Source organism: Strongylocentrotus purpuratus, unplaced genomic scaffold (assembly GCF_000002235.5).
Source record: "Strongylocentrotus purpuratus isolate Spur 01 unplaced genomic scaffold, Spur_5.0 spur5_scaffold_15, whole genome shotgun sequence".
Lineage (NCBI taxonomy): Eukaryota > Metazoa > Echinodermata > Echinoidea > Camarodonta > Strongylocentrotidae > Strongylocentrotus > Strongylocentrotus purpuratus.
The window spans coordinates 30,520,675-30,541,446 of NW_022145600.1; the positions used below are offsets into that span (position 1 = coordinate 30,520,675).

The 20,772-nt window shown below is 38.1% G+C and overlaps 2 protein-coding genes across 2 annotated transcripts in view; both read left to right on the plus strand.

Annotated features, from left to right (window-relative positions):
* Positions 1 to 3,212, plus strand: part of LOC575148 (claspin) — a 26,554-nt gene extending 23,342 nt beyond the window's left edge. Inside the window, exons 4-7 of the mRNA XM_011673256.2 lie at positions 278 to 555; positions 1,062 to 1,323; positions 1,655 to 3,121; positions 3,169 to 3,212. Coding sequence (XP_011671558.2) covers positions 278 to 555; positions 1,062 to 1,323; positions 1,655 to 3,121; positions 3,169 to 3,212 — 2,051 coding nt within the window. The remainder of the gene's footprint in view (positions 1 to 277; positions 556 to 1,061; positions 1,324 to 1,654; positions 3,122 to 3,168) is intronic.
* Positions 3,111 to 20,772, plus strand: part of LOC105441784 (neuroblast differentiation-associated protein AHNAK-like) — a 47,520-nt gene continuing 29,858 nt past the window's right edge. The window contains exon 1 of the mRNA XM_011673239.2: positions 3,111 to 6,043. Coding sequence (XP_011671541.2) covers positions 3,214 to 6,043 — 2,830 coding nt within the window. The 5' untranslated portion in view covers positions 3,111 to 3,213. The remainder of the gene's footprint in view (positions 6,044 to 20,772) is intronic.

A 20,772-nucleotide genomic window follows, 5' to 3' on the forward strand; every position in this document is an offset into this window, starting at 1 on the left:
CCAGGAAGTTAACTAAAATAACTGCATTACCCCCATCATGAACAGCTCTAGTTTAATTCTCTGAAGTTTTTATGACAAGGTAGTCTCTGATCCATTTTGTATGGGGCACAAAAGAAATGTGGAAATGGATCCGCGGAATAGCAATCTCCAAACTTCATGTATGATTTTGATCATTTAATGTGTACAAATGAAAATGATCATCAACTCTTTACTGCACACAGTTACATAAGTTATAACAGTAATCGTAAACATTGTTTATTTCTATCAATATTTCTAGGGATTGCTACTTCACTAGATATAGCCGTCCAGGGACCAGATGTTGCCGTCGTATCACCACCTGAAGCCAATGCTACTATTCAAGGATCTGTTGAAGTAGACATCAGACCAGAAGAGAAGGTCCTAGCAGAATGTAAGGAGCTGGTGAAGGATGATGGAGAAGAAACCCCAGGGGAGGAGAACACCAAGGGGGATTTTTCTTCCACTGATGCACTCCTGGAGCAGATAGCTGAGACAATCACTTCAATTGAAAAAGCACAAAACCTTAGAGCTTCACAGGTATGAATGTCATATCAAGTTAAGTGTGATCAATTTTGTTTTGAGATGATTACATTTTATTGAGGTTTACATTGTATGTCTATTCAAATCATTTTAGATGTAAAGATGATGGGCTATGATGGTAATCTGTGTTTACCAATATCTGGTACTACTGGTATGAAATGTATTGTAGCATCCATTATTCCATATATTTACATTTCAGTACAAAAGAGTATATTTTATATATCAACCCTTCTTTTATTTCTCCCAAAAATGAATCTCAATTATCATGAATAGCCTGTTGTGTGCAGCCTTCTTATAGCAATTGTTTAAAACCTAGAGACACGCAAGTATGCCTATGTGTTATGCACTATACAAAAACATTTACCGTAATGATTATTATTATTATTAATAAGAATCTTTTAAAGTCACTTCAGCATATTGCATAACAAGCACCTTGTATGTTTTCAACTATCTGGTAATCATTACCACTTTATTCTTGAATGATAATTCTTCCTACCGAATAGGCAATGGATGTGAATGTCTTAGCCGACACTGCACCAGGAGACAAGGAAGAGCAAGATGAATCTGGTCTGGACCTCCGGGCTGACATCCCTAGTCATGTTGATGAGCAGGGCATCAACATACCCTCAGCTCAGATAACCCTAGCTGTCCCAACCGAGAGCACACTCCTTGAAGTGTCAGAAGAAGAAAAATCAGACAACCAACCTGTGGAGGAGGCTGGAGATGAGGCGAAGGAAGGCGCGACAGAAAACGATGATCAATCAGGTGGGGATTATTCAAAGTTTTAGATGAAAGTGTAAACTATTGAAATGATCCGAGTTTTATGATCTGTTTGTAATGATGTATTGAAAACATAAATTATACATTTTACAGATATTAGTTGCTGTTTAGTATTCCTACAGCATGCAGACTTTCGTTTTGTCCCATTGTTATTTTTTTGTTTGTTATGATACACAAAGGAGAGACAGAAAAACAAATCTCATTTTGTTGTACAAAATTTAGATTTTGGTATATTGTATATAGAAAGCTAACCAATGTCCTCATATTACAATGTTGAAATGTTAGTCATTATAGTTCCCTACATTTTTCATTTCAGGTGCAACTGATGTGAAAGAAACTCAGGAAGTTGAAGGCTCACCGTCACCAGGGAAGAGCCCAAGGTTCAAGCTTCATCTGCCTAAGTTTCATCTCCCCAAGATGCACCTCAGTGGCAAGAAAGACAAAAAGAAACAGGAGACTGCACCAGCAGTAGAGGAGGGGGGCAAGGAAGTCCCATCACAAGATGATGGACCCTTTGCAGAGCGACTTGATGGAGATGGAGCAGAGAAAGAGGATGGGCTGGATGTCGTCAGAGCTGATGTAGTTGTCACTGCTGATGTGGGCGTCACTGCCGACGAAAATGTCGCCGTCAGTGCTGATGTGGGCGTCACTGCCGATGAAAATGTCCCTGTCACTGCTGATGTGGGCGTCACTGCCGATGAGAATGTCCCTGTCGGTGCTGGTGGTCTTGATGTCCCAGATGGCATAGTTCCAGAGAACGAGCGTGCAGATGAAACAATCGCTGCCATATTAAGTAGTGCTTCTGCTGATGGAGGAGTCTCTGTTTCTCTTGAGGCCCCCAATGTTTCAACAGAAGTTGATGAAAATATTAAGCCTAAGTTGGACAGTATCGTAGAGGCGGAAGTTCCTTCTGCTCAAATTGAGGGAGGGTTGGGTGTGTCAGCTGCACTGCCATCTGTAGATGCTAATGTTGATGCCTCTGGTGTATCTGCCGCTCTTGATATGAACAGCCCTGCCCTTGACATAAATTGTGCTGTAAATGGGCCAGAGGTTCAGGAGGTGGTTGTGGTAATGAATGAGGGAACGTCTGAAGAAGACGATGTGGTGGGAGATAAGAAAGAAGATACCTCAGAGGAACTAGTGGACACTAAGATCAAGTCATCCAAGAAAGGGCGCTTTAAGATGCCCTCCATCAATTTCCACATGCCAAAGTTCGGAGGAAGCAAGAAATCATACAAGGTCGATACAGAGGTCAATGCAGGTTCAGAGAATTGCATTGTGGAAGGACAGGCCAATGGGATTGAACCAGATATTCAATTAGGAGAAAATGTGATCCCAGAGGTTGAAGGAAATGCATCCATTCAGGTTGAAGGTGAATTGCAGACAAAGGTGGATGCAGAGGTAAATGCAGGTGGTGGAGACATATCGATAGAGCCTGAGGTACCAGACATAGAAATCCCAGAATGCAGAATAGAGGCACCAGAATGTAGCAAGATGGAGTTAGATGGAGGCGATCTTAATGTTGAAGGAACAGCTTTAGCAGTTTCTGCAGATGTAGATTGTGCAAAACCATGCATCAGTATTGAGACTGATACTTGTAATACATGTGTTGAGCAGTCTGTTGATGCTAACAACGATGTGACGCTAGAAACAGAGACAACAGTCCCAGAGGTTGCAGCTAATGTTGAAATTCCTTGTGAAAGTGGGGAATTATCAGTGAAAGATCAAGGAATTTCTGCCAGTGTAGATGCTCCAGAGATTGAAGCCCATGTTGAAGTTCCTAGTGTATCTGTGACTGTTGAGGAACCACCTGCACCTGCTCTTGATCAGGATGCCAGCGTCAAAGCAAAGAAGAAAGGACTGTCCCTGCCTAAAATGCATTTCCGTCAAAAATTCACAGGAAAGAAGCACCCTCGCTTTAGATCAAAAACCAAGGAAAGTAAATCTTTGAGTGCTAGTGGCAAAGTTACGACAAGCCTGCCTAACGTTGCAACAGCTACATCCTTGGAAACTCCACTGTCAGGGGAGGAGATGAGGGCTAGAAGGGCGTCTGACGCCGCTGATATTGCAGCAGAGCATGAAATTGGTGCAGCTGGAGACCTTGATGAAACACCCGGGAAGTCCAAGAGAAGCAGATTCCACTTCCCAAATCTTCACTTCTCTCTGCCAAGATTCTCCTCACTCCTGTCACCACACAAACCTAAAAATACTGTGGAAGTTGAAGAGCCAGAGATGACTGAGCGCAAAGCAGAAGTGGAAATACTGGACGTCACAGCAGAAGCAGACATACCTAAGACAAATCTGGATGTTGTTATGCCAGAGGTCTCAGGGATGGCAGAGTCTGCACCCGAAGTGTCTGTTGAAGGAGCTGTTGGAGGAGTTGAAGGAGCTGTAGGAGGAGTTGACATTTCAGGATCCGAGAAGGTTGCAACAGATGTTGATCGAGCAACTAGCCCTCTTGCTCTGGCGATTGAAGATCCTTTCCCTGAAGTGAAACTTGATGTCGATCCAGTCAGTGTAGAAGTAGATCTGCCAGACATCAGTACCACAGATTCTACAGTTATTGAAGGAGAGAGTGCTGTAGAACAGCCAGATGTTGCTTTGAATATCCCTAAAGCAGATAGTCTTAATGTTGATGGTGCACTAAGTGCAGAAGCTGCTGTTGAGTCACCAGAGGTAAATGTCAGTGATGCAAACACCAGCAGTGGAGAAAAGAAGAACAAAAAGAAAAGCTTTTTGCCTAATATGCATCTTCCAAAATTTCACATGAAAGGAACACCGATCAAGTTTAGATCAAAGGGAAAGAAAGAAACTGTAGAAACCCCAGATTTTGAGGATGGAGTGAAAGTGGGAGGAGATGTCAATACTGATGTGAGCTTTGAGACTCCTCACTCTCCAGATTTGAGCATGGTTGTCAATACCTCTGGAGACCCCAATGTGACAGTAGAAGGAGACGGCAAAATTCAAAATTCAGATGTTGAAGCCAGAGACGTGCAGACGATTTCATGTGATAGTGAAATCCCTCGGATCAATGTTGCTGCTGATGCAGATATTGTGGTGAAGAAATCAGAGATTGATGTCAAATCACCACGCAATGAAGTTGGGGCATTAGTGGGTAATCTCTCGGATACAAATGTTGATCTTCCCAAAGTAGAGTCCAACCTTGATGTTGAGGGAAAACTAAGTGGAGAAGGCAAACCATCAGTACCTGATGTGGACGTATCAGCAGATTATCCTGACACTTTACCAGTAGCAGGAACTGTGGTAATCGCATATGACACAATTGTCGAGTCAGAAAATGGTGGAGTTGAGGCGTCCATAGAGAACATTGATGGACAAGGTAAATTGGACATTGAGACAGATATCAAGACACCAGATGTGGAAGTCCATTCTGGAGCTACAAATCATGTCCTTGATCTTGCATTAGGAGGTGCTGCAGATCAGGAGCTGAAAGTTGATGGAAACATCGCTAACCTCAACATCCCATCGTCAGACAATGAGGAGAGTGATACAAAGGAGAAGCAGAAAAAGAAGAAGAAGAGAAAGGGTCTCCACATGCCATCTATTAACTTGCCAAAGTTTCATCTCAGGCATGATAAGAAACAATCTGCAAGTGTTGGTGCCAATCTTCCTGATGTGGTTGTACCCAACGGACAAGTAGATGGAGCAGGCATCGACATGCAGGCAAGCACCCCTGAGGTTGTTGTGCCAGAGAATGAGCCTTCAGTCAAAGCAGAAGTGAATGTCCAATGCAAGACTGATGTAGGCAGTGAGGTAGAGAAGAAGCCTCTTTCTGCTTTAGGAGCTGCTGCAGTTGTAGCATGTGTAGCAATGGAAGTGGGCTATTCGGAAGTTGAAGTTGAAGAACCAAAGGCAAGTCTATCTGTTAATATGAAGGCAGATCTTCCTGAATCTGCAGAAGGAACTGTGAACACATCTGCTGTCATGGAGACACCCAGTGTGGAGCTAGACGTTGGTCCAAAGGTCGATCAAGTAGTAGAAGAAGTTGTTCCTTCAGTCAGCCAGGCAGTAGCAGAAACTTTGCCAGACATGGCAACATCTGAGGATGCTCCCAGCAAAGATGTCACAGTAGATACTTCAAATGAAACTTCAGGATTGGCATCACCAGAGGTTGAAGTTGATGATAGCTGTCTTGATGCCGAGGTTGCGCTTAACGACTCATCTACCTCAACACCATCCAAGTCGAAGAAGACCAGAATGCGGAAAATCAACTTCCCCAAAATGAACTTCAAATTGTCTCCTCACAAATCTGGAGTAGTGAGTCATAGTGCACCAGAAGATGTCGAGGAATCAACTGATAATTCATTGACTCCTGCAGAGATTGAAAAGATAGAGGAAGCCCTTCCATCAGGTCAGGCGCATGTACCCGTACCAACTGTAGAAATCAATGGTGTCGGTACAGAAGTTGCTGATGATGACGTGACCTCTTCCGCAAAGAAAGGAAAATACAGGAAGAGGATAGGAGGTAAACTCAAGAAAATCAGAGGGAAGAGCAAAGGGAAGGTTTCGGTTTCAGAGGACATCAAAGGAGAAGGATTAACAGCTGGAGTGTCATTAGAAGCCGCCGGAGAGCCAAATACAAATGGGAGCATAGATCTTGACGCTGGCAATGTGGATGGTCTGGAGAATGGCCTATGCAGCACACAGGAGGCAGATGTCGGTGCTGATATTACTTTTGATTCTGGTAAGCTCAAGATTTATATTTTGCTAGACCTTCGTTGACATTTTTGGAACATTCCAAGAATTACAATATCTAAACAAGAAATGTTTTCAGCAAATAATGTTAATATGGGCATGTGAACAGATCATCAAAGATTTTATCTGTCGAGGCTATATCAATCCTATCTTTTTCATAAGAAAAGTTGAACTTTTTAACATGTAAATGGTCATCTGTTCTTCTTATTCCATCAAAATAGCTACTAGAACATTGAATTCCTGAATGTTTTTTTTTCTTTTTTTCATGAGAATTTTTGCTTCACTGCCTTGTTCCATAGCTAAACTTATCCGCAGACATTCTATCCAGTCTATGTTTCTTGCACAGATACCTGTCATAGGCCAAGAGTGTCCATCATTCATTGGCAAGTGGGGGTCAGAGGTCATGTGTAGAGTTTACTTACTGACATGTGATTGGGGGTGATGAATGACTCGGTGAAACTTTCCTAACCGTTTCCAAAAGTGGAGATGATTTTTGGTGGCAATAACATCTTCTTTTTTCATTGCGTAAGTGGATTTGTTAGGCATTCTTGTTAAGCAGCCAAATTGATGTACAAATTTGATTGTGTATACCTAGGTTCTTTGCAGGCTTGTTTTTGTTTTGGTCATGTGAATGAATTATTTGTAATGCCAGTTTGTTGAAGCCGTTGTTTTAGAACTGAAGGCCTACATTTGATCTCTTTCTTGTCTTTGGTTTTTCTTCTACTGAATTGCTGGTTTATTTCTATTTTATTTTAAGTATTTGGCATATTCGTATACCGGTAATGATTTTCTGTTTATCTAGTTCTATATCTTCTGCTTTGTCTGAAGAATTTTCATAACTATCACCCAATGACAAAACCATCTCTATAAAAAGCAAGCTCAAGATAATTATTGGACTTCTATTTATTCAGTTATTACTTAATATAATACATGCACACTACAGATTCTGTTAATAATGTTGAGACATGTTTCAAGTTCCTGTGAATATTACACCTCCAGGGTTTTTTCCCTTTAAGGTAAACAAGTGTTATCAAATGCACAAGAAAAGAAAAAATGTTATGAGAAGCATTTGTCATGAGTATAACCACAACCCATTGAAGATAACTATTTAAAGTCAGTAGTGACAGATGATATTCCCTTCCTAACAGTAACAAATTGTATCAAGGAGAGTGTGAATATATGGAATGGTTTTGAGATATCTAAATAATCATATTTACTCTGGAATTTGCCTTGTATGTGTGGTGAAAATTCTTTCCTCAAATCCTTAACTGTAATGAGTAGGTGTAGAGTGCCACTCAGGTCCCTGTCATTAGGTACTTTCCAAAAGTACTTTTACCTCTATGTCATGTCATGTTGGTATGTGATGGACCTTCATGTAAACTCTAATATGGTATAGGGACAGAACTTTACTGAACATTGAGTCCTATCTTTTTTATTCCCGTATTTGAGTGGTCTACGTGCCAAAATGGACATTGCATTATCCCACTTTGCTCGAGGGGGTTACAACTCAAGAGGATAAGGAAATCATTGACAGTTTTACAAGCTCTTATTTTTGTACCATATTTCTCCACTTTTTTTTGTTGCTTTCTTTCTTCTGTCATTCTGAGGTTGTTTTCTCCCAAGACCTGGTCGGGGGCCCAGTGATGCGGGGAAGAGGTGAAACAAGTTATCGGTATTGGTATGCCAAAGATAGGCATTTATGGGTACTTGATGATTGTGGAGGGGGGGGGGGGGGAGTGTTGACTCTGTTGAGGCCCTATTCATCAGATAACTTCAAAATCAAATTCCTGCTCTTCAGTATTAGCCCATCATGGGTTTTTTTGTTTTTTTTTGGAGGGGGGTGAAAAAACCCAATACTAGTGTCTGGAAAAAAACATATAACTTGGGTTCAGTTGATTTTACATCCATCTTAATGATGAATTTGCAATGTCTGACATGGATGGCAATGCCAAAGTTTCACTTTATTATCATTTTCAGGCATGCTCTTTCCAATTTTTTCTTTCTAGTTTCAGCAAAAGCTTACTAAATTCATTTTACTTATGAATTTGTATCAAAAGACATACTCAAAGGAATTGTAATCACACCTTTTTCAGTCAGATATTTTTTTTCAAAGATTCATTGCAGCTGAGAGAATTGTTGGTCCTAAGCAATATAAAATATGTATTTTGAGTGAGGAAGGATAGAGGAAAAAGTTTAAAAAAAGAATTGCAAGTGAGTTTGCATGACCACTACTCCCACTAGGAATGTTATGTTGATTATAGCCAAAATTGCAGATTGAAAATGGAATGTACGGACAAATGTAAAGTACTTTGTATGAACTTGGCGGCAGTCTGGAAGGAACTAAGTTTACTGAAGCTTAGTCATTTTAAATTGATTCATATTTATATGATTACATATCCCAAACAGAACATGCTCTGTGGTTTTTGATCAAGTTAGCCACAGCACTGATCATAGGCCTTGTGCCTAGACAAAAAGAAAACAAAGATACTAGTATGATCCAATCGGAGACATTTTTATTTTTCATGCTTGCACATTGTTAGTGGGGGACCAAATGTAGGGCACAATTGTTTAAGCGGTATCCATTTTCATCCAGAGCTATCGCATATCACATTTCAAGCTACAAACTCATGTATCATGTATGTAAGGAGGATACCCAGAGGTGAGTGTACTGTAGGTGTCATCATGAGAAATATGAGAATGTTTAGTGAACATAGCAACCCTACGCTCCCATAGAGTTCCACGCTTGGCTTCTCTTCTCTTTTCTTTTCTTCTTTTCTTTTTTTTTTCAGTCGCTTCTTCATCCTTCAATACTTTATCTGATAGATGTATATACATCTGCATCATATGTTGAGATATTTTTTTGTAATTTCCTTTAGATTTCATTTTTTTATGTTTCTCATAACTCAAGCATGAAAGGTGGACTGGTTGAATTAGGGCCTTTGTTCAATACTTTTAGTTGTATGCTTTGATGTGTCACATTTTAAAGACAAACATCAGGACAAATCACTTTTGTCCAACTGTACATAATAATTTTTATTTTTGTTTTTAGCTACACCCCCAGACAGTTATCAATGGAAATTTTCAAAATATCAAACTGAAAAATACTGACAAAGCTTGTGTATTTATTGCACAGACTGCACATATTTCCCATTGAGCATGGCTAGATCTGTGGCAAAATAAAATCAGATAAAGAAATTGTGGTTTTAAATTATTGGGGCTTTCCTGGAATATATACAGAGTGATTGATAGATCTGTTTCATTGTATAGGCCTTTATAGAACTCTGGCACCATCTGTAGAGCTGTGCTTGATCTCACATGTATCTTTGCATCTAGGCCTATTAAGTTCAATGCCCCAAGTCCAGGCTAACTGTCATAAACTTCTTAGGAAGTAAAACCAATTTAATCTATATCTGTCCTCTCAGCTAAGTTGTTCTATGAATTACTTCACCAAATCATTACTAAAGTGATCTATCAAAACCTCATCAAAGTGGGGTATGGGTAGTTGAAGAGAAATAAAATTGTAACAAAGTTGAAAGTAATCCAAGAAGTCTTCCAGAAACCGATACTCCTATGATCTGAAATTCAGCCAACTTCAGAGGTTCCCTAAACTCCCATTGTCAAGTGCTTCAGGCTACTTGTTCCTTCCCATAACATCTTAATTGGTCACCAAATATTCAATGACCAACAACCCCAGCCTTGTCCTCAGGACCCTGGGGACTAACTACTCCTGATGACCCTAGATGACCTTTTGGTGACCCCAGGTGACCTCTGTATTTGCTTCAGACCCTAGATGCCCCAGGTTCTAGATGAAGAATGATAATTTAGCAGTGAATCTTTCATCTTGGTTATGCTCTGATTCTCGTTATTTTCCCATGAAATCTAGACTTTTCTTTCTCTTTCTTTGTTTTCCTTATCTGCCATCTTTATCTGCCATCTTTATCTGCCATCTTTATCTGTTGACTGCTTGCATTCTGTATGTTTGCAGTTTGGTCAAAACTTTGTCTTGTAATGGATTCCTTTTCTTCTCCTCCTCGTCATCCTCTTCTCATCTCTCCTATATTCTACTCATTTCACTCCCTCCACTTCTCTCCCTGTCTCTCTCCCTGTCTCTCCCTGTCTCTCCCTCTCTCTCCCTCTCTTACTTGTTCCATTTCTCTCTCTGTTTCTTTTTGTTTGTTATCTGTTTTCATCTCTGTCATCATCTCTGTCTTTTGTCTTCTCATGATAATATCAGCAATCAGCACCAGCATTATACTAAAGAGAAAGTAGTCCAATACTCTTGTCGCTAGCCTCTCTTCCTTTTCTTTTACTCATTTTTAAAAATCGCTGAATGAGCAAGAGATAGAGATGAAAGTAAGTTCCATCTTTTTTTTATTACCTTTTATAGGAATGAAATATAGTAACTCTCCCTCATGCTTTTGTAAACTCGTTTTAAATATAGCTTTCAATTCTATTGAAATGCACCTTCCCTGGAGAAAACTTGGCTTGAAGATGGGGGGGGGGGGGGAGGAGAAGAAAACCTTAATATTGAGAAGAATGTATACTAATCTTCATGACATTGGAGGGAATAAGCATACAAACTAAATGCCTATTTTTGGCATACCTGGCATTTTATAGGGCTATTTGGTGATGATGATAGCTTGTAATTTATGGTAAACGAACTCGACCTGGAATGTAGAAAGAAAATGAAAATAATATTACTAAAAATAACGGCCACAAGATATTTCTCTACATGTTCACTTCATAAATTTTGCACTTGTCATGTTTGCTAGAATATCATATGACCTACTTCTATTCTGATATGAAACCAGTTGGTGAGAGCAATTCCTCTTAGGCAATGTGCACGTGTGCCAACAATATGGTCCTGATTTCCCCATCAGTATCTTGAGATTATACCACACTCTCAGTTTGTCTATTGTTTATTGTCTGTCTATATTGTTTTCATCGCACACCTGTACCCAGGCAAATTTCCTTTTTATGTCTACATACAAAAACAGTATTCTACCAAAATTAAAACCCAATGCTGGGTTAAACTTTAATCCAAAATCGGGTTTAACAAAGGAAAATGGTCTGACGTCTAACTTTTTCTTTGAAATTGATCTTAGATCCAGCATTGGGTTCAATTAAATTAGTAGAAAACCATAGAAAGTAGTGCTTTGTTGAAGAGGAAACCTATATCTACCTCATACTGTAAACAGAATCATTTGTGATGGGTCTTTTGGCATGAAAATATCATTTTACCCTTCCCTCATCCATTAGTCAAAAGTTATCCCTAGTCAAAAATGGATTTATAATCCATTTGATATTTATGTCAGGACCCCACACAAGTGGGGGTCCAATAAACAGGTGCCCTCAAAATTTAAATCCAGGTCCTGAATATTGCTTTAACATGGGGCTCATGCTCACAGACTGTGAAATATAGTTAATGCAGTACCCTGCTACATGTTCTGTGAGGCTACATGAATCTGCATTGTAATCAAGACCCCAAACTCACTGGCAAGATGTTTAGCTGGTTCACCGATAATACAAGCAATCTTCCATGACGATAACCCCCCCCCCCCCCCAAAAAAAAAAAAAAAAAAAAAAAGTAAATAAATAAATAAAATAAACAAAATGGGTGTCTTCCAAGTTCCTTGGGCCAAGCTCGTAAACTCTTGTAAACCCGACCTAGTTTTTATTACCTTATCAATATGCCAAAGGAATTGCCAAATGTCCATATAGAAATTAATACAAAGTTATTTTGGGCACAGAGCGATATTGTTTTGTGTGTGTTCTCACTGTTGCTGTTTACTAGGAGAGAAAAAAGAAGTTACGAAAATATGCGATTTTATCGCATATTCATACCTTGTAAAAGGTAACATTATCAGGCATCAGAGGGGCATGAATCAACACATTACCGATCCCCCACAGCTTGACTATTCCCCTGGTGCTTCAATGTTTGCAGTATGGTACACATGAACCCAATTTACATTGTCAAAGTTAACATGATGTAGATCGTTCCTGATCTCACCAACCTGTATATTGTAAATTGTCAGGTGAGTCCTGGTAGCATATGCTGCTAGACAAAATCTGATGGATTTTCTACCTACAATTAGGAAGTGTAATTTAGAATATTGTGAATGAGGATGTAGTAAGCTGTACTGAATGGGATGGGGTAGATAAATTTTCCCCATAATATGGCAGCCACCATTTTCACAAAAAAACGGGTCCTGATATTGTAAGATTGCCTACAAGTATGAAAATAAGTTGCGTTTGAGTCCGACATTTACCAACCATTTTTAAAACACGTACCCCTAAAGGGTCCTTACAATTTCTTCTTTTACCAACATGGATAATTTTTTTAAAATCATCACATCGTTAAAAATCATCAAATTTGGCCCATTATGATTCTAGCTATGGTGGTTATGTGTGAGCATTTTGAACCGTAACACTTTGGGCATCTGAAGTGGATATGACCTTGCTGTCCTCTCACGTATTGAATCAATCATAGTCTTTGAGCAATGTGCAAAAGGTTATCATTATGATGTTACACATAACAGCAATAGAAGCACTCGCCAAGGAATGTGGAATAAAATCGCAAGCAATGGAAGAAATCTGGCTAAAAAATAATCGGCCTCCAACGATCTGCATCGCACACTGTGTCCTGAGAGGAGTTTGATGAAACCTGTGTGCAAAGACCCCTCGTTTTGAAGATGACAAACAGTTTGGAGGGGGAGGGGGTGGGGGGGGGGCAGGGGCGGGGGCAGGTGGTTATTTTTCAAAGGTTCTCCTTCATTAAAAAAAAGATATAAGTAACACTTTTCAAGAGAAACTTAACTCATAGTCAAAACAGAGGGTCTTTGTTGATAAAGTAGGTTTGACTAATAGATTAATACACTTATCTTGTAAAACATATCCATGTATCTACGAAAGTTTGGATGGGTCAATGTATTCACCATATTCTGCGTGTAATAACATTTTGCGTAGAGCTACATGCATGTGAACCAGTCACATGCTGTGCAGATTATCAACATACAGTATCCAGGGAGCGATTAGTCTCTGGTATGACCTATGAAACTTTTCACCTTTCTCCAAACAAATTTCAAAGTATAACCTTTTCCATGGTGATCCTATTTTGTAGAATTTAGTTTTAAAAAAGGAGCTCTTAACCAGCGCAGCTGAATATATTTTGTATAAAAACTGCGCTATATGAATTTATTATTATTATTATTATTATTAAATTCACTCATTTTCAGTAGTTCCTTGAAAGGGGCGTCTATTTTGTGTCAAGGTCCAAACTAAAGTTGGTGAAATTTTTCTCAGAAATAACTTTTCAGTCAGGTAGAGTGATCCAACATGTGCTCTGGCGACAATTGCTCTGAGCTTTATTTCGTCAAATGTAAAATGTTTGGGTTTGTGATACAATTGAGTTTTATGTTAGGAATAGAGTATAGTGAGATTAGATATAGTGTTGGGTCCAGGGTTGAAGTTAAGAATTTGGTTTGAGTAGGAAATTGTTGCAATAGCAAGTGTCGTTACCACTTCCGGTATGTCAGGAAAAAACACCCTCCATAATTGATAAACCTTTATTCTCCCTAGTGAGCGAAGCATGTGCAATATCATGTGCAGATTAATGTGCAATTGAATCCAATGACCAGGTAATAACAATTACAATTTAAAGCACTTAGATATTAAAGTAGTATTAGGTACTATACAAATGTGACTATTATTATTGTTGTTATTTTTATTGAATTGATTCATTTGTCTTACAACATAAATTCTTTTTCCATTGGCTGAACAATAAACAGCAGAATTATACATAACAAAAAAGTGTACAATCACAAATATACATTATGTGATTACAAAACAGAAGAAAATACAAAAGAGGTTTTAAGGTAGTAATTTAACTCAATAGGGTTCACATTTTTAGGGGGTAATCATTTTAATGTACAAGGAATAAATTACGATATAAAGTATTACCTCATGATGTCAGATGACCTTTAAAGATAAAGTATTAAATAGAAATAACTCTTTATTCTATTTTCAAACAAGTAAACGTTTCAAGACACGGTCCTTATAAAGAAGAAATCTAGGAAATAGCTAAGTGCAGCTTGCATATAGTGCCTCCATTAGAATAGATACCATATCATCTAGCATCTCGTACAATGAAACATGTGGATTGTTATTTCAGCTCTGATTGACGGGGAAACAATCTATTTTGAAAGTACTACAGGTAGTGATATTTGTTATGACTGTGATGTTATCATCTTCCATGTATACATATAGGTGTATTTGGTTCCTAACTGAACTTCTCTCTACTCAGACTTTCTATTCTCTAGATGCTTATCTTTCACACGCTCAACGGATGACCTCATCCAGGTGAAGTGTGTAAATGTGTACATTAGGGAAGACTCGCACTTCAATTTAATTTCTCTGATGATAGTGTCCACTTCCTGAAAGGTTCAAATAAGAAAAGATGCAAGTGTATGACATTCAGATGCAATTCAATTGTATTTCAGGATTTGTAAGATGTTCAATTATAAAATGACTGCAACAATGGGCGAGTACTGGTATGTGATATTGTAAGAACATTGGCCAAATTTGACAAATGGTTGAGAATATGTACCTCACCAATCTGCAATGGGGGATGTGGGGAGGGGGGGGGGGGGGGCTTGCCATCCAAAGCTCAACACATAGATGTAGTATACATGTAGTTCCCAATTTGTCTAAATATAAAATGACAAACTTGATGATGGTTGTGATGACAGAGGGAGAGATGTTGTGATGATAGATAAAGAAGGTGGCTTGAGAGAGTTGATATCCTGGAGGAAGCTTTGCTGAAACATGGGGGAAGTACGGCGCTTTACGCTTAACGGGAACAGGAGCAAAACCTGGCACAGCTAGGGCACTTTCAGCGGAGGGCTTTCTAGGCCTGTCCTCATCAGCTTGAGTTTGCCAAATAACCTGCTGTTTTAACTATCCCGATTGCTAATTAACCAGTTAATTTGCGTTTTCATCAGCCCGCAGTTGCATTTAGTGGGATATTTGGTCGAGAAAATATCCAGAAAAAAGCGGTCTAATTTTCGCCCGTCCGAGCTTGTTTGTTCTGGTGCAGACGCAATTTTGAGCTTCAGTATTATATCCAGAGTTTGAAAATAGCAGGTTATTTGGCAAACTCAAGCTGATGAGGGCAGGCCTTCTGGCCATCTGTGAAACTAAATGGTAGAGTGCGTGGAAGCAACACTTCTTATCTTACCAAACCAAATGTATATGATGTGTCTATTGGGTTTGGAGTAGAAGAAACAGGTTACTCCGGGTTCTACAACAATGTCCTATCAATATAGAAGATCTGTAAATTGCCATGGGATGTAACAACTAACAACACTGCATCCAAATAGGGCTTGGCTGAGAGCCTAAACTGCAAGAACTAACTATTTAAGTATATATGCCAGTCATGGAAAAGATGATTATTGAATAATCTTTAATTAAATCTTGGCATGACTGGTATCTTTCAAACTTAAAAGGCTAGTTGGTTAATCAAAAATATTGCAAACTTTTAATTACCAACTTGAAGTGTTGGAAAAATAACATGGATCCCCTCTGTCACCTATCATTCCCCAAATGTGGTGATGGAAACCCCTTTTCCAGGACGCAGTTGAAAATTGGAAAACATAATTGCCCTAAAGCCAGTGAACATAAACATGAAAACGAATGCTGGAGATTACGAAAATGTAACCATCATTCAATTTTACTAATACTGTATCAAGAATCCATGATCAAGGATCATATTTTGTCTTGTATTCATGATATTTTGAGAAGGAAGCCTGGAAGAGAATTTCGAATAAAGATGATATAGATATGGAGTAAAACTATTGCTGGTGTTGTAAATTAATTCTATCTTTGAAATAACCATAAGAACCATATGTACATCCAAATGATGATTCCTCTCAAACATGTTTGTATCAAGCCCTTTTGGTAAATACAGACAACTTTTCTAGAATTGTTTTAATTTTTTTTTATTTGTATGAACTTTTCTAGAATTTAATACCTTGATGTTTCTTTTTAGTTTTCCAGATTTTAAATATACATTCCTTTAATATATTCAAAAGTTTTCCTAGTCTTTATAGATCTGGGGAATAATTGTGTTTAAATCGATTGAAGTGCTTTCAGGATGTTCACAAAAATTTGCTCACTTCTGTCATGAGACACTGACTGTTAAAGGCAATGAATTAGCCAGAGACACCTTAGTGATATATCAGGTGTCAGAACTCAGAACAAAATAAATCAGAAAATCTTGATTCAGTTCATTTGATGGAATGATGTGTAGAACATTATTTAAGAGGAAGGAAATGACTTCTCTAATGTTCATGCCCAATTTCATGAGAACCCCTGGAGATTAATGTGAAATGGTGTCCTGTTAAATAAAGCCAGTAAATAATGCAATTTGAATATCAGGTTATCAGCGACCAGTAAATCACATTATTGGAAGAGGGCATAAGGTAAAATTACAAATTATACCCCATTTCTTGATTTTTGGACACCCCCATGAAAATAAACAATGAACAATATTCAATAAACAGTATTCAATAAACACAATATTAAAAAAAAAAATAATAATTCTTAAACAATATTCATAGCTTCATTATTTTTCATGAAATTTTGCTAAAACTTTCGCTGGTCTGTTTCTCTCTTCTTTTTCTGCTTGCATTCAACCAACTAAATATCACAACGGACTTCCCCTTTAGATACCAATAGAATTCTTATTTCTCTTACAGAATTATCAATATTCCCCCTTTCAAACATTATTGAATTTTCTCTGCAAAGATGCATTTTCTTTCTCATCATGACAAATAAAGTATGGGTCTTTCAACTAATTGTGTACCCTCCGATCTGTTTGGTAGTAACTTTAGTATCATTTGTTTACCATATATTTTAACTTTTTGAAATGTCCTTGAAAATGTATTTACTATTTCATCCATTCATGCGAATCCCTTCCCTCCTCATAGTTATACTAAGTTATACCCAACCAAATCCCGAAATCACAATAATCAATATCATATCTTGAAGCTGAAAGGAGAGATATGATTTGCAGGGTTACCGGATCATCACTGGTATGCCTTGGGTACAAGGGGTCAAATCATTGCAGATTTCCAGGGTCATTCCCTGACATCTGACATTCACAACCTCGTCTCATTTAAAATGGCTACAGTTGCCTTAAATCAGAATGTTCAGACTTCAATAATTCATTTTTCGATTTGAAGTAAAGAAAGTGCATTTGGAATTGGAAGACATCAATCATCTTTCTAGTCTGTTCAGTGATCCGACTTGCTGACTAGCAAACCAGGGGCAGGGGCCTAACTAATGTTTTACTTCATGCATGCAAACATGCAGGAAGTTCTAGGTACCTTACATAATTTGACACTGACCCTATCTTTTTATGGCTCACAGTTGATACTTTATGGCTTTATGTAAGCATATTTAAAGGTATTTAATACACTGTAAACAATAGCAACACATTTCTTTTAGCTCTTCCGAACATCCATTGACTTTTACTACTAACCATTTTACAAGCGTTAGTTTTTGCTTTTTTTACAAATCGTCCAAAAGCATTTGGGGGTCATAGACTGGCAAAGATAGTTAAAGTTAATGAAAATAAGGGTAATTTGAATAAAAATGCAAGTTCCCTCTTGGTATTGAAAATTAAGTTTAATTAAATGAAATCCTTGAATCAAGTATGTTATATGATTATTTCAATGTTAATATAGCGTAGCCCATGATATATGTATCAGCTGATGTAGGTCTATATAAGGCTTACATGTGCATTGTTAAATCTCTTTAGCATCAACCCCAGATATTGATTCATGGCTAATTCCCTGTCTACCCTGGCATACTCCACCCAACAGGGAATTCTAATACCCTGTACTGTAACATAAATATTGATGTTTGACCATCTGCCCAGGGGTTTCATAAATGACCAGCAGGAGATGAAAATAGTGATGACAGTGTAGTGTAGGGTTTGATTGGGAGCTGGTGGGGGGGGGGGGGGGGGGCTGAGGGGTAGATCGGTAGCCTCTTGTCTATTGGTAAAGTGATGACTGTAAGGAGGCTTGGGGTGGGGGAGGGGGGGGGGGGGTAAACCAGTAGCCTCCTAGCCTCCTGTCCATTTGTAAAGCGGCTGGATATATATAGATTATCAGAGGAGTAGGGGTAGCCCTGTTCCCTTCATTTGCAAGGTACTGTTGTCCATCTATCTATTTAACTTGTTTGTCAATAACGAATGGACATATTCACATGGTGTACCATAAGCCTTATCAATATACATGGAAAAACATTGTGCAGTATTGAATTGTGCACATACTCAACATTAATATTGATCTGGTAATTAGTGATAGAGGGAGAGAGGAAAAGAGGCCAATTATCCATTTGCTGGAGGTCCATAGGCCAAAAGTTCACCATTTATATTTTTTAAAAGCTTATATAAAGCTGTACCCAGGCACTCTGTCACTGTAATATACCCAATTTACAATACGAATGGCAAAATACTTTCATGTCAGTGTTCATTTTTTATTTGCTTGCTAGAAAATCTTCAACTTGTCTGTTTACAATGTTTGTTACACTGAACTTGAGATTTACTTTGTGTACCGGTACTAATAGAATTCAGCGTATGTAAGCTTCTTAGCTATCAATAGTACATCATTAACAATCCTTGTCATCTTACATATGTCCAGATTTGTTTGGAATTGTAAACAATTGGTGTATCTATAGCAGATAATTGATTTCAATCACTCTACATTGTAATCCAATTAGCTGTAATGAGTAGCTATTCTTGTCTCTGGGTTCCCCAAAGTCAATGTTAATCAGCTTGGGGCAGGTACGGTTCGGTACCATCGATACAGGATGCATACCAAGTGCATTGCTAATTACTGTCTGTGGTGATATTGAAACTAAAGTTGCAAGGCCCTTTCGGTCATGATGCAGTAACAAACCCACCTATGGAGTATATAATCCCTTTGATATTTGTAACCTTTTGAAAACTTTCACCCAAATAAAATATTCAAGAGAAGTTGAGGTACACTACAGAATTTGCTCATAACATTAATGAGGGTAACAAGAAAATTAAATGTGCCTCATGTTGTTATTATCATTTTAAACAAACAGACTCACTCATTTTGCAGATGAAAACCTACCAGATATTAAATAGAAAACTTGAAATTGTTTGTATATTTCTTGTACACTCCCAGTGCCTTGAGCATTTAGCAAAAGAGATATGGCACTTTACAAATAATCATTATTCTTATTTTTATTTATAGCCATGCCTCCTTGGCATAAAAGGGTATTGGCTGTTTAGAAAGTTAGAGCTACATGGGCGTTAACTCTGTGTCAAATGATATGAGTTAATGCCCTCCTCGATCCAAACAGATATATACTTCACAAATTATTGTCTTTTAAATCATTACACGGACAGATTTTGGTAACCCATAGGAACAAAGTTTCATATGTAAAGATTTTTATAAAATGTAAAAGCCTCGCCGAATCTTTAAAAGGGGGGGGGGAGAAGGATACAATGAATGTGTCTGTTCTCATCTGCTATTCCACAACCTATTTTCTTTATTGATGTATTAAATGGGTGTTCCTCTGGTGAAAGTTGAATTTGACACACCCATTACAAAGTCATGTGCAACCCCATAAATATATCTGATTCAATATCAAATATGTTATTATCATGACAATGACATGTCTTTCATGCTCCTGTATTTCAATCTTCTTTAAACTGGCAAGGCCAGTTCAGTGTCTTGACAAAACTTCAGCAATTTCACCCAATAGTTTCGAGGTTCTTCTGAAATTGTCTCCTTTGGAGTTTAAAATTGATCTAGATTGTAACATGAAAAAATGTAACACGCTGTGCATGGCAGTAGATTCTATATATTGTTATATGAAGTTTACATTCATACCTTGACTCTTAAACAAAGTGCCCTGTTGGAGTCTTGGTGCCCAACATTCCTCTGAGTGGGATGTACACAAAGAGTCTCTGTAATGTGCAGAATAACACATAACTCTTCAATTCTTTATGACATTTGGATACTGTGGAGAAACGGAAATTGACATAATTTGACAAAACTCAAACTTGCTATTTTTAACTTCTCGTATATACACCTATTTTCCTTGTGGAAATTTGGCAAATATAAGATACGAATGACCTTCAAGGTATCTGCATGAGTAGCACTTTCTTGCCGTATAATGTGTTTATTTCATGAATCATGAATTGATTTATTGGGTGAAGTGGTTATTTCTAACAAGGCATGTTCTGTTTGAAGCATTTGTCACGGTGCAAGAATGTCACGTTCTGATGTTTTTCGAATTAGGAACTTAGGGTTCAAATGTCAAGATAAGAACAAGAAAATCCAGGCCATGATCAATTTGACTACTGAGAGCCAGAAGGGTGTTAGCTCATTCGCGGATACAAGGAGTTAATCCTCTTTTAGCTCTCAGTAGACAATATTTCCCAATGTAACAGATGGTAGATGGCTGTAAACACACTCTGATACACCTGTCTGTCTGATAAGTTCATGTTAAAATCATGTTAACATAGTGATGGAATCTGATGGCAAAATACAAATTGTTCAGACATGACTTCAAATTTAATTTGTGGCTCAAATTATCATGTTATGTGTAATGACCAAAGATAGAGAAGTTCATTTCACCTGTTGTATCATGCCCTTGCAAAAAAGTTTAAATATA